The following is a 14,176-nucleotide window of genomic DNA, read 5'->3' on the forward strand; positions in this document are numbered from 1 at the left end:
AAACTTATCCACAAGGAGATGAGATCATGTATGTTTTCTACTCTCTCCCAAGTTATGTCATCTAAGAGACCCTTGATCCATGATAATGATGACCTATCTGACTTGGACATAGCTGAGATTAATGATCTCACCGAAAAAAGGGGTAAGAGGCATAAAAAAAAGTAATAATATTGATTATACCCCAGAGAGCACGGGAGGTCGTAGCACCTCAAATTTTACAGGAGGTCCTCGCACCTCATTTGCCTCAGGTGTCCCTCGCGGCACAAATCTGAAAGGTGTCCTTAGCGGCACAAATCTGAAAGGTGTCCTTAGCGGCACAAATTTGATGGGTGTCCCTCGCGGCACAATTCACCAAAGTGCTCTAGATAATGATCCAAGTGATATTGATGGCTCAGAATTTCCTGACAAATATATTCTTGACCTAGATGAGGACGATCAAGATATTGATTCCTTTCTCTTGAATGACGACAATGGTCCTTCATCTTCTAAAGATAGTATCTTGGACCGTTTAGGGGAAGAAATGTTCTCCCCTTTTAACATTAAACATCCTAGAAGCTCAGAGTGGACTCCACATGAGCACGTTTCTAAATTCATATCTAAATGGATTAGGAACCCTTTAGAAAGGGAAACTTGCAATCTTTTGAGGGCAGAATGCACCAGACCTTCAATTGAAGGTAAAGTCTGTCAAACTCCTAACCTTGATCCGGAACTAATTACTTATCTTTTTAAATTAAGAAGAGACCCACGCAAAGGCTTGGAAAGGTCGCTTAAGCTCTGCCAAGATAAAGTTCTCGACATCCTAGGTCCACTAACTAAAATAATCGACGCAGCTGAGGAGAGTTACCTTAATGGTTCCCCTCTTGACACACACTCCATTCGAGGATGGAGCCAAAGAGCGCTTGTCCTCTTAGGAAATGCCAACGCAGGACTTAATTGTGAAAGAAGAAGAGTAGTCCTCAATAAAATTAGTCCAAAATTAATCGATATGGCTGAAAAAGAAACCTCCATTAATCCAAAAGGTTTACTTTTTGGAGAAGTTTTAATATGTATCAACCTTTACCGCTTTAGATAGAGCGCATCAAAACATGAAAAAAGTTTTTAACTACAACAGCAACCTTTTTGGAAGGGCTGGAAGAAGGGGGCAATCTTCCGGCCGCTTTAATCGACGCCCCTTCCCAAGAAACAGAGGCAATTTTGGTAGAGGGTACCAACATTTGACGGACGCCTACTTTACAATTCCCATGACAAAGGAACACCAACCCTTGCTTCAGTTCATTTGGAAAAGCCATCTCTTTCAATTTCAGGCTCTCCCCTTCGGCCTCTCTTCAGCCCCATGGTGTTTCACCAAGGTAATGAGAGCAGTTGCCTCATGTCTAAGAGAAAAAGGGATTTGTCTCATCATTTACTTAGACGACATCCTGATTCTTTCTCAAGACTATGCTCAAATCATCAAAGATCTGAAGACAGTTATAGACCTCTTAGAAAGTCTGGGTTTTATCATAAACTGGGAAAAATCCATTCTAGTCCCCTCAAAGAAGATGGAGTTCCTGGGCTTCACAGTAGACACAACAGAATGTCTTCTCCTTCTCCCTCCCAAGAAGATTGCCAAAATAATAAAGGAGATAAGACATGTATTGAAACAAGAAAATCTCTCCCTAAGAGAACTAGCAAGACTTCTAGGCCTTCTATCTTCCTCCATTCAGGCCATTTTTCCGGGACCACTGAATTATCGAGCCCTTCAGAGAATAAAAGCAAGAGCTCTCAGGTCAGGTCTTTGGTACGGAGATCGAATTTCCTTAAACCCAGATGCAATCTTAGAACTTAACATGGTGTTTAGACAATCTAGATGCATGGAATGGGAGAGCGATCTTTGGTTCAGCACCAGATTTTATTCTAGAATCGGATGCCAGCCTTCATGGCTGGGGTGCTTGTCTACAGAACCAGAACACTGGAGGAATTTGGTCCCAACAAGAGTCCCTGCACCACATCAATTATCTTGAATTAACTGCAGGACTTTATGCTCTAATGAGCTTCAAACGTTCTTCAAGGAAGATCAGTCATATTGAAAATGGACAATATGTCTGCCGTTGCTTACATAAACCGTCTAGGAGGGACCAAGTCAGAAGACCTCTCCATTCTAGCAAAGAAGCTTTGGTTTTTCTGCCTAGAACACAAAATCTCTCTGAGAGCAGAATACATTCCAGGGAAATCCAATCTTTGCGCAGATTGGAATTCAAGATTCATCTTGGATTACAGCGACTGGAAGCTCAACACTTCTGTTTTCAACTCCCTCAATCATTTCTGGGGCCCATCCCAAACAGATTTATTTGCGAGCAGATGGACTACCCAATTGATATCTTATTTCAGCTGGATGCCCGATCCTGGTGCTCTAGCAGTGAATGCCTTTCTCCAACCTTGGGTAGGGATCAACGCTTATGCCTTCCCTCCATTTGCAATGATCCAGAGACTCCTTCAGAAAGTGAGACAAGAACGATCCTCAATTGTCCTAGTAACTCCTTTTTGGCCATCCCAAGTCTAACGATCTCGCTAGACTTTCGTCAACAGCTTCAACTCTCCTTGGAGAGTCATGGGCCCCTGGAACACATTACGGGTACAACAACATTTGGAAAGTCTGGTCACGTTGGTGCTTGGAAAGGGACTTGGATCCCGTGGAGGCACCTATTGTTGATATAGTTAATTTTCTTGGAGAACAATTCGATAGAGGTTCAAGTTACAGATCTCTCAATTGTTTTAGATCTGCTATTTCTGCAGGACATTCTCTAATTAACAATAAAACGGTAGGTAAAAATCCTAATATTTGTAGAATACTTAAAAGTATCAGACTTAGAAGACCTCCTCAACCTAGCTATCAATCTCTTCGGGATGTTAATTTAATTCTTGACCTTTTTTGTTCTTGGCCAGTTAATTCTCTTCTCAGCAGGAAGAATCTTTCTATCAAATTAGCTACTCTTCTTTGCTTAATTTCATGCATTAGAGTCTCTGATGTTAAAGCTCTAGATATTTCTTTTAGATCTTACGATATGTTTGGAGTCAAATTTGAAATACATAGAAGAACTAAAACCATGTCAGATTCTATTTTCTATCCTCGTTTTGATACTTGCACTAAACTCTGTGTTGTTCAATGTATGAAAGAATATGTTGCGAGAATGAACTCTCTTCGTCCTTTGAATGTATCTGTTACTCCTCTCTTTTGTTAAACCCCATAAAGGAATTTCTTCTAGCTCTATTGCTGGATGGGTTAAAACAGTCATGAAACTTCCTGGAATCAATCTGAATATTTTTAAACCACATTCTATTAGAGGCGCAATGGCCAGTAAGTCATTCTGCTCAGGTGGTAAGTTAGATGATATTCTAAAGGCTGCTGATTGGTCTAATTCTAGAACCTTTGCTCATAATTATTGCAAACCTGTTTCTCACATGTCTGATGTTGATTTACATGGCTACCAACATGCATTATGGTAGCCTCCGGTCTTGTAATGAAATTGCGATTCTCCTATTTACATGACCAGAGAATCTGGATTTCATTAAAGACACGGAGGCTAACATTATCCCTCCCACCCTTCCCTGGGCGGTTGATTAAATGATATAATATATATATAATATATGTTATGATATGCTTATTTGAATTTTTTACTTACAAACAAACATTATTTTCCTTTGCAGGATTACTTACATCCTTTCCTTTGTCAGGAATTGTTATTTAGATGATTGTTTATTATTCTTGTCCTTAATACTTTTATTGGGATTTATTAACAACCTTTCTTTGCCTTGCAGATAACTTGTCTTCTTGATTTCACACCTGTGGATCAATCGTGGATGGTGTTTTCTTCCGTCATCCTTCTTCAAGTTTGATGTTTCATTGGATTTGTTTGGACTTTTCCTTTTTCATTGTCACCACATTTAAAAGAGGCTGATTGCCTAGTGATTCATGCTATTGTTGATTCATATGTATTCTAAGTTGGAACTTTTGCTTTGTGACATATGCGGCTATGCTTGGACTGCATTAAAAGTTGTATGCATAATGTTAGCCTCCGTGTCTTTAATGAAATCCAGATTCTCTGGTCATGTAAATAGGAGAATCGCAATTCTGTCCTTACAAATGGGGTTGGCAGACAGACCTGCACCGAGCGAGATGTCACTCTACAACTAGCGCCCGCAGCCCAGGTGCTGGATTTAGCTTCATCTGCACTGCGCCCGCCATGACACGCCATTTGACCATACTTTCACTTAATGTGCGGGGCCTCAACAACCCAGTCAAGCGTAAGGCGATATTGTCCTTCCTGGAACACTCGAAAGCTGACATTTGCCACCTACAAAAGACACACCTTGTATCTAAAGACCACCACAGACTTAAGTCGCGCTCCTTCCCTTGGCAGTTTTTCTCATCCACTCAGAAGAAGGTAGCGGGGGTAGCAATTCTAGTGGCCAAATCCTTTGAGGGGAGGGTCATGCAAAAAGAGGCTGAGATCAAGGGGCGGCTCCTCGTCCACAGTTTTCAGGTGGCGGGCCAAACATTACTGGTGGGCACTGTTTACGCGCCGAACGAAGGGCAGGAAAGGTTCTTACTCACAGCATTAGAAACGGCCACAGCCACCGCGCACCTGCACTTACTTTTGGGTGGAGATCTCAACCTAGTGTTCCACAACACAGCAGACCGCTCAGGCCAGAGGTTCGGACAGGTTGGGGCACTCTCGACGTCAGGACATACACATATTTTAGATCTAGGCCTCACTGACCTATGGAGACACTCCCATCCACATACGACAGCTTACACATACTATTCTGCGGCCCACAAGACCTATGCGAGGTTGGACTATTTTTTGTGCTCTTCCCAACTGACGGCACAAGCTAGGGACGTAGAGATACTTCCGGCCTCGTTGTCTGACCATTCACAAGTGGTGGCGACCTTCCAAGTGGCGCCCACGCCGACACCTCAGCGACACTGGCGGCTTCGAGACGGGCTTCTGTAGGTCCCAGACACACAAGAGAGACTCAAAGCCGCAATCGCTCAATTCTTGCAACACAATGCGAATGGAGACACGACTAAAACCACACAATGGGCGGCACTCAAAGCGGTCCTACGCGGTGAGATCGTATCCATCGCCGCCGCTACCAATAGGGAAAGAGCGCTGAAGAGAGCCGAACTCACTCAACGGGTGGCTGAACTGGAGCAGATGCACCAACGCACCGGGGCAGCGCGGGCGTGGCGCCAGTTGTGCACCGAAAGGAAGATGCTGGCTGCCCTAGATCAAGATGTGGCTGAATACGCTGCCATGCGCCTCAAGCACGCATACTACACCGGAGGTGACCGCTGTGGGAAGCTCTTGGCGAGCAGGCTACGGGCACAGACTCAGAGACAGCAGGTACGCTCCCTCCAATCCGCTCGAGGCACCCAGGTCACGGAAGACGCGGCCATAGCGGCGGCCTTCGGTAAATTTTACGCCGCCCTCTATGATGCAGATTGCCTCGATCCGACGGCCGGCCTGGACTATCTGCGAGATGCGGCGCTTCCCTCCCTGAATCAGGCGCAAGCGGACTTCCTGGATCGGCCCATTGGTCTAGAGGAGGTCATTTCGGCGATATCCCGCCTTAAAGTGGGGAAATCTCCAGGGCCGGATGGCTATACGGCGGCCTTCTATAAGACATTTTGCCCACAGGTTGCCCCTATCCTGCGTGACCTGTTCAACACGTTTGATCAGCCTGGTGCCATCTCTCCTGACTTGCTTGAAGCGGCCATCTCGGTGATCCCCAAGCCTGGACGTGACCCAACCGACTGCGGCTCCTATCGACCTATCTCTTTGCTGAACGTAGATCTGAAGCTCTACACCGGCATCCTCGCGAGTCGCCTAGCGCCTTACATGCAGCAATTGGTAGAGCCTGACCAGTCGGGCTTCATCCCACAAAGGCAGACCAGCGACAATACCCGGCGGGTCCTCCACCTCATCGAGGCCGGTTCGCGCACGAGGCCGGGTTGTATGCTCCTCACTATCGATGCCGAAAAGGCATTGGAAAGGGTGCACTGGCCTTACCTTGACCAAGTACTGTGACACTTCGGGTTCGGGGAAACCCTCCGACACCGTATATTCAATTGCTACCACCGACCCAATGCAGCAGTGCGAGTTAATGGCCATACTTCCCCGAGATTTGACATTGGCAGAGGCACCCGACAGGGCTGCCCACTCTCCCCCCTCCTGTTCGCACTTTACATGGAGCCGATGGCGCAGAGAGTGCGGCGCAATGACCTCATCTCCGGCATTCCCTTTGGCGGAGACACGCACAAAATTAGTTTGTACGCGGACGATATCCTACTGTCGCTCATCAATCCGATGCAGTCACTGCGGGCGCTCTTTGCGGAACTCCACGACTTTGCGATGGCGTCGGGCTTCAAGATAAATGAGGCGAAATCAGAGGCCCTGAATGTCTCGTTGCTACCGGAGACTCTGGAAGAGGTCAAAGCGGAGTTCAAAGTGCAGTGGTCGGACACCTCCATCTCCTATCTGGGTGTCCTCCTGACTCCGACGGTGCAGGGCACCGCGGAGGCCAACTACATGACACTCACTAAGAAAATCCGAGACCAGTTACGGCGTTGGAAACCCCTCACGCTGTCCTGGCTTGGCCGGATCGCGGCTGTTAAAATGACATTGCTGCCCCAGATTCTATACGTGTTCCAGACGCTTCCCCTGCGGCCGCCGACCGGGTGGCTTCAGAAAACCCAGTCGGAGGTAGCGCGGTTTATCTGGAACGGCCGGCGCCCGCGATTTAGGCACACTATTGCTACTCTGCCCCCCCCGATCACGGTGGAGTTGGCATACCCGACCTCACGTTATACTTCCAAGCGGCACAACTACGCACGCTAGTGGAGTGGCATCAACTAGAATCGGGTAAACACTGGCTCTTTCAGGACCAGGCGGTGGCCGGTCGCCCACTACAGGGTATCCCATTCCTCCCACGGTGTCATAGACCCCCCAACCTGTATGCCTCACAGATCACAAGCACAGTCCCCTGGGTGTGGGACAGGGTAGCCGTGGCTAGAGGACTGACCTCCTTTCCCTCGCCGATGACTCCGATATTCGATAACCCGGACTTTACCCCGGGTCTAGACACCAGGGCATACGCGGCATGGAGAGCGACCCCCTGCAGGGCTGTGGGACACATGTTTGACCTCAAGGGTATCCTTCCGTTCCACAAGGTGAAAGAGGACTATGGCATTGCCGAGACCGATCGCTTACAATATCTGCAGGTGCGACACTGGGCGCTTCACCCCTCAATCCAGCCAGGAGCCCAACGACACCTCACACCCTATGAGAGGTGGCTGCTGACCCGCACATCAGACAAAAAATTTATCTCAGATCTCTACCAACAGCTACTCTTCACCAACATTCACACCTACAACGCAGGAAGGGCTAGGTGGGAGAGAGACCTGGGGCGCCAACTCACGTTGAAGGAATGGGAGGGGTTTATTATAGAGCCAGACATTCAGCACACCACACGGGTCTCACTGAGACAATGACCAAAGTCGCCACATACTGGTATCATACACCCGAGAGGTTGCATCGGTGGGATCCCCGGGTTAGCGACCGCTGCTGGAGGGGTTGCGGGGAGCTGGGGACGCTGGAACATTTGTTGTGGGGCTGTGACAGACTCCGCCCATACTGGACTCCTATTCTGGATCTAATAGACTCTCACCTAGACACGCAACTACCTCGATTCCCAGCCTACATTGTACTGGATCTCCCTAACGCGCTCATGTACCCCCTGAAATCCTGGAGGGGGAAACTGATCGCACTGGCCCTGGGGGCGGCAGTTCAGAATATAGTAGCCCACTGGAGAGCTGTCCAGGCCCCGCAGCAACTGGGTTGGCTGCATCGTCTTTGGGCGATTCTGGGAATGGAGAAGCTGTCGCTAGCCTCGACGGGGAGGGGGGCGGACTTTGCAGCACTGTGGCGACCCTTCCTCACCCTGCTGACTGGGGAGTTCAGGGAAGTGAGCTGCCTCCGATATCTGCGGCTGCTGCGACTGGCAGATACCCCACTCCCGGAGCCCGAGACACGCACACACAAGCGCAAAGGCCCAGCACGAGCGGCGCCGACTGGCTCGTAGAGAATCAGTGATGACCTGTTGCCCCAGTCTGGACTAATGGACAAGGAGAGGGGAGGGAGCGGGAGGGGGGAGGGACCCCGGGGGTTGTTTTGTCCTGAGTTGGGGATTCCTGTGAGTTCTCGCATTATTATTGGCTCCGCTTGCACCTCTATGGCACCTCTTTTGACGCGGCCGGCCCGGATGGGTTGTAGGCGGCTTGCTGTGTTAACTGTGTAGGCCCCTGTGTCGGCACGTTGGGAATAAGCAGTGACTCTGTCCTAGGCCGCCTCCTCCCGAGACTGGCGCTGATGATTTTGAGAGGTGCATTGCGCTTATTTTTCTGCTCAATAAAAAGATTTAATACTAAAAGAGTGCTGGAACCCCCCCAACTGAGAACTCTAATTGCTACAAAGCTGTAATAAATGTAGACTGCATGCTAAACAAATGTTAGTGGCATAACCTAATAAAAAAGTCTGCCTGGGACAATTTTTGTGCCTAAAATATGCATGTTAATCTGATGAGTCAGGACATGGGTGATGAATAGTTGAAGTGCAACAGGGATGTTCTATTGTGCTGTGGCATATTTCCGAGATCTCAGCAACAATAAGATGATGGATGGAATGCTTGAATTCATCTCAGCCACTGCCCATCACTCAGGCCACACTGCAGCCCATCATTTTTCACCCACCATTCTACTCTAGAAAAAGGCCCGCCTTATTCAAATCAGTACCAACCCATCTCCTCATGAGAACAGCCAATCCCAAACTGCCAAGCAAGGTCCCCTGCAGATGGGACCACACAGAAACTCAGATCGCTTTTGACCTACTTAGGTCATATCAGTGAGGTATAGCTGGAGGCTTATGACACAGTGGGCATGGAACCCAAAGTCTAAGCATACCTGTCACACTTAGGATGTGAATGGCAACAACATCAAGGTGAAGGCTGGAAAGAATACATTATTCTCAGCCACTGGCAATTGCTCAGGCCACATACCTGTCCATTGTTTTCACCCACCATACCACTCTGATCAAAGACAGTCTCGGGTTGCTTGTGGCATCTTCTGGAGGAGGCCTCGCTTGGCAGTTCAGGACATACTTTTCCCAGGCGAAGCAGGACCAGTACTGATATGCATAAGGTGGGTCTGTGTCCAGAGTGGCATGGTGAGCCAAAAGTGATGGACTGGAATAAGGCTCAGAGCAAAAAGCAGTACTGAGATTAAGTCCAGCATTCCATCCCTCACCTAGTTGATGTTATATTTCTGAGACCAGCACTCTACAAAATTAAGTGCTACACATAAATTGTGGGCTGACCCAGGCATAAAATCCTATAGATCCTATTTGCTTATGTGCTCCGGCCGCAGAGGTCGTCACAGGGAATCATGAGATCTAATACATGTGGCCTTCACACAAGGAGGAAAAGAACAGCAGTGAGTTTCAGAGTGTGGAAACAACATGCCCCACAAAAGAAAACACATATCTCATTGCAAAGAAACCCCACTTGCCCTCTCCGCTCAGTACTTAGTAACTTCTATATAAGCAGCACGCACTGCTCCAGGGTTGTCCCTCAAAGCCATTATATATACAATTACAGTGACTGTGAAAAAGGCACAGGAGCAGCAACCACAGAGGGTTGCAAAGTGCTGAGCATACATGGGGAGAGGAGTTGGCCTAATGGCTAGGGTGGTCGACTTCTGAGCTGGGGATCCAGGTTCGAGTCTCGGCAGGGACGTGCAACATCCTATGATTCAGGGCAAATCACTTAATCTCCCCGTGCCTAACAAAAATGAATGTGTCCTCATGTAACGCAACTGGTGCTCATGTAAAGTGCTCTGATACCCAATACCTTCGGGTCAAGTTTGCGTTATAAAAAACTCCTCCAAAAAAAACAAACATCTATACACACCAGGAGGTGGCACACCTTTTTAGATTTGCACACATGACAAGCACAGCACACCAACGTTTAGACATAGAAAAGGGACCTTTCGGCACGGTACCTGCGCGGGGTCAACATCATTCAGCATGACGATGGAGGTGCAGTGGTAGTCCAGGACAAGCCTCCAGAAATCTTTCACTGTATTTGGCAAAGGGTGCTGTGTGACGATGAAGGCGGAAGGCTGTTTGTAGCTCTGCAGGGTGGTAGAGGAGGAAAAAAAAACACCCGTCAGTCATAAAAATAAAGCACCAATCCACAGGTAAAGATCACAATATCTTGCAGAATTTGATTTTCAAATGAAAAAATGGGTCACTTTTTACCCCTGAATGTAAATCTCTGCTTAACTTTCAACAAGTGTTACTGTGGGAAGGTGTTGCTGCTCAGTTTCCAAATCAAGGATTTTTCCATAAACAGTGAATACTCCATCGTTCCCTTGCTATGACAGTTTGGTCTGCTCTAAGTCTGCACAATCACTGACTACCCTTCTGCCAAGTTAACACAACTCTGAACTACGCAGATATTCTGCACTACTCCTGGAATTATTTTTTAAATCCAGAAATGTAGGAAAGCTGCTCGAAACTTATTAGCATATAGCCAGGTTCTGAGCTGGGATGGGGCAGTGAGATAAATAACGGTGATGGATCAAGCCCTGATCTTTGGACTGGGTAAGAGTGGTCTGCTTAATTCAGACACTCTGTTCATCACCACCCCCTTTTCTGAATCGTTTTTGGCCACTATAGGTGTGGCAGGGTATACTCAGACATGAGTCCCTTTCTCACTGCTCCATCAGGATTCAAGCAAGCCTGGCCGAAGAGGCTGAAATGCCAGAAACCGGTCCCCGGTAGCTTGTCTCCTTTCTGGTGAAGAATTGGCTTGGTAGTTTGGTCTGCCCTGTTCCCATGATGCACTGGGCCAGGGACAGACTAATTTGCATATAGCCAGGTTCTGAGCTGGGATGGGGCAGTGAGATAAATAACGGTGATGGATCAAGCCCTGATCTTTGGACTGGGTAAGAGTGGTCTGCTTAATTCAGACACTCTGTTCATCACCACCCCCTTTTCTGAATCGTTTTTGGCCACTATAGGTGTGGCAGGGTATACTCAGACATGAGTCCCTTTCTCACTGCTCCATCAGGATTCAAGCAAGCCGGGCCGAAGAGGCTGAAATGCCAGAAACCGGTCCCCGGTAGCTTGTCTCCTTTCTGGTGAAGAATTGGCTTGGTAGTTTGGTCTGCCCTGTTCCCATGATGCACTGGGCCAGGGACAGACTAATTTGCATATAGCCAGGTTCTGAGCTGGGATGGGGCAGTGAGATAAATAACGGTGATGGATCAAGCCCTGATCTTTGGACTGGGTAAGAGTGGTCTGCTTAATTCAGACACTCTGTTCATCACCACCCCCTTTTCTGAATCGTTTTTGGCCACTATAGGTGTGGCAGGGTATACTCAGACATGAGTCCCTTTCTCACTGCTCCATCAGGATTCAAGCAAGCCGGGCCGAAGAGGCTGAAATGCCAGAAACCGGTCCCCGGTAGCTTGTCTCCTTTCTGGTGAAGAATTGGCTTGGTAGTTTGGTCTGCCCTGTTCCCATGATGCACTGGGCCAGGGACAGACTAATTTGCATATAGCCAGGTTCTGAGCTGGGATGGGGCAGTGAGATAAATAACGGTGATGGATCAAGCCCTGATCTTTGGACTGGGTAAGAGTGGTCTGCTTAATTCAGACACTCTGTTCATCACCACCCCCTTTTCTGAATCGAAACTTATTAGAGGCTGAAGGGAACAATTTTCCAACTTACGAGTGAGAACTTTTGAAAATTGACCCAATACGTATAATACTTATAATTTAGTTCTGGGATTGTCATCCTTCACACTACAGAATTACTGGGGGCTCTGCCCTTTTAATTCTTTCTATAAGGCACACACAAGTGCGACGACACACAGGCTTGAGCGTACAGACTATGGGGTCTAGACCAGAGGTTCTTAACCTGTGGTACGGGGACCTATGGGGGTCTGCAACTCTGTTTCCAGGTTTTTGCAACTGCTTCAAAAATTATATATTACACAAAATAAGATTTAATCAAATAAATACACAAACAATTAAATATTTTATTTAACTTCCAAACAAATATAAAAAATCTAAATGTTAATGGGAAGGTTGGAGCTTTTCTAAATTCAATTGAGGCCACATATAGTACGTTGTATATTCTATTTGATGCATTTTTTTTATATTTGTTGGTGAATCAAATTAAATATTTAATCATCTGTTTCATTTGTTTAATGAATGCTTGTTTCTGTATTTTTGTGAATTGATTTGTTGTTTAAATTATCAAATTAGTTTAGGCTGGGGTGCCCGGCTTGCAGTAAATCCTGGGTGGGGGTCCATGGGATTCCAGTAATGATTCAGTGGGGGTCCCCATATTCCAATAATAATTCAGTGGGGGTCTCCGGATTAAAATAATGAAGTGGGGGTCCACAGAAGTCAAAGGGTTAACAACAACTGATCTAGACAATAATAAATATTGTTGCATAATCTGGGCTCTATAAAGTGCACAGCATGATAGTAGGTAATACGCGCGATACACGGAGGAGCCGACTAAGGATCGTGTACAAGATGGAAGGCTTTTTTCTTCCAGATTCATGTTTGATGGTAGACGAGGTACTCCTTTAAGACATGGCATCTCAGCTCCTCTACAATGGATATGCTTTTAGCGACAGCTGACATAACAAAACGACCAACGACAGAAATAGAGAAACGGAAAGCTAAGACTCAAAATGATGGTCTACACCTTTATGGACACCGCAGATCGAAAGGCAGTAAGGCTTATGTCCCACCGCTACCATACAGAGACGAGAAATAATCTTTGTTTGAGTAAAAAGTAAATCCAATAATAACAATAGATCCTACCTGCTTCTGAGATTCACCACACAATATACAAAAAAAAACTCAAAATCCCTAGCTCAATAGAAAGTTAGTAACTACTAATTGAATCAAAGCAAACTTATTATTATCACGGACCCTATCATCAGAGTAACACACAAGGGCTCGCCGTGTGCTACTTATGTCTACAGGATATTATTCTGTGCAGCCCTGAGTGGAGTTTTACACAGTTTTACACAAGACATCTAAATTGGAACACTGGTATCCATCTGCTCCATTGTAAGAAACCAATTTTCAGGTGTTTCTGAAATTAATATGCATGAAAATGTTAGCTACAGATGGAAACTTTGTTTGCTAACCTTTGAATATCTTTAAAACCCAAATGTATGCAGTCAGCGATCCCTATATATGCGCTGTGCTCCTAAGAAGATTCAGGAGGTCATTGTACATAATCATGGTAGTTCCAGGGGTGGCTCCTCCATTTGAGAGGAGGAGTGTCGCACCACAAGCCCCAAAGCTGAAAAATAAAATGGTAATAAAGTTTATTTATTACCGTTTTATTTTTCAGCAACCCATCCCGAACTAAGGGCCCCATTAGGATGGCGGGCGGATCGCCCCGCCAGGCCGACGGTAGCCACCGCCGGCCTGGTGGGGGCGATCCGCCTGCCATCCGTGCCGGAAAGACCGTCCGTCACTTTTCCGCCCCGGTCGCCTTGCGACAGGGCGGGAAAGGGTTCTATATGGTGGCGGTGTCTATCAGACACCGCTAGCCATATTACAATTGGCATTTTCCAATGCCTTTCCGTCGCGGCATAGCTGCCACGGAAAGGCATGCGGAGTCTGCTTTGGAGGCCCGTTGCGGGCCCCCAGGGACTCCGAAGAGTGGGGGGTGCACATGGGGGGTACTTATGGTAGCCCCCAGCAGTTCCATGTACAACAAGCCAGACACCGCACGGTGCCTGCCATGTTGTGCATGGAAGTGCACAGCATGCCTTCCTGGCATTGTGGTGGGCAGTGCTGAGTGCACCGCCCGCCACAATGTCAGGAATGCTGGATGCGCCCGCCACTGTGGCGGGCGCATCCTAATTTCCCCCATGGGCCCCCCGCCCTTTTGGTGGGCGGTCCCTTTCTACGATGGAATGGCGGCCGGACAAATTCTGCCCGTCATCCTAATGGGCCCCTAAGTGTCAGGAAAGGGTGGGGCCAGCGCTGCTGAGTGGCAGCAGCAGGGAGCTGTGCAATTTAAAATGCGCATTTTGAAGTTCT

General features: G+C 47.4%; 1 protein-coding gene across 18 annotated transcripts in view; it reads right to left on the bottom strand.

Moving 5' to 3' along the window:
* Nucleotides 1-14,176, bottom strand: part of PTPRM (protein tyrosine phosphatase receptor type M) — a 1,498,021-nt gene that overhangs the window by 45,901 nt on the left and 1,437,944 nt on the right. For all 18 annotated transcript variants that reach the window (XM_078687901.1, XM_078687900.1, XM_078687899.1 and 15 more), the window contains one exon: nt 10,094-10,225. In XM_078687901.1, coding sequence (XP_078544027.1) covers nt 10,094-10,225 — 132 coding nt within the window. The remainder of the gene's footprint in view (nt 1-10,093; nt 10,226-14,176) is intronic.

This window comes from Lissotriton helveticus, chromosome 4_1, assembly GCF_964261635.1.
Source record: "Lissotriton helveticus chromosome 4_1, aLisHel1.1, whole genome shotgun sequence".
Taxonomy (NCBI): Eukaryota; Metazoa; Chordata; class Amphibia; order Caudata; family Salamandridae; genus Lissotriton; species Lissotriton helveticus.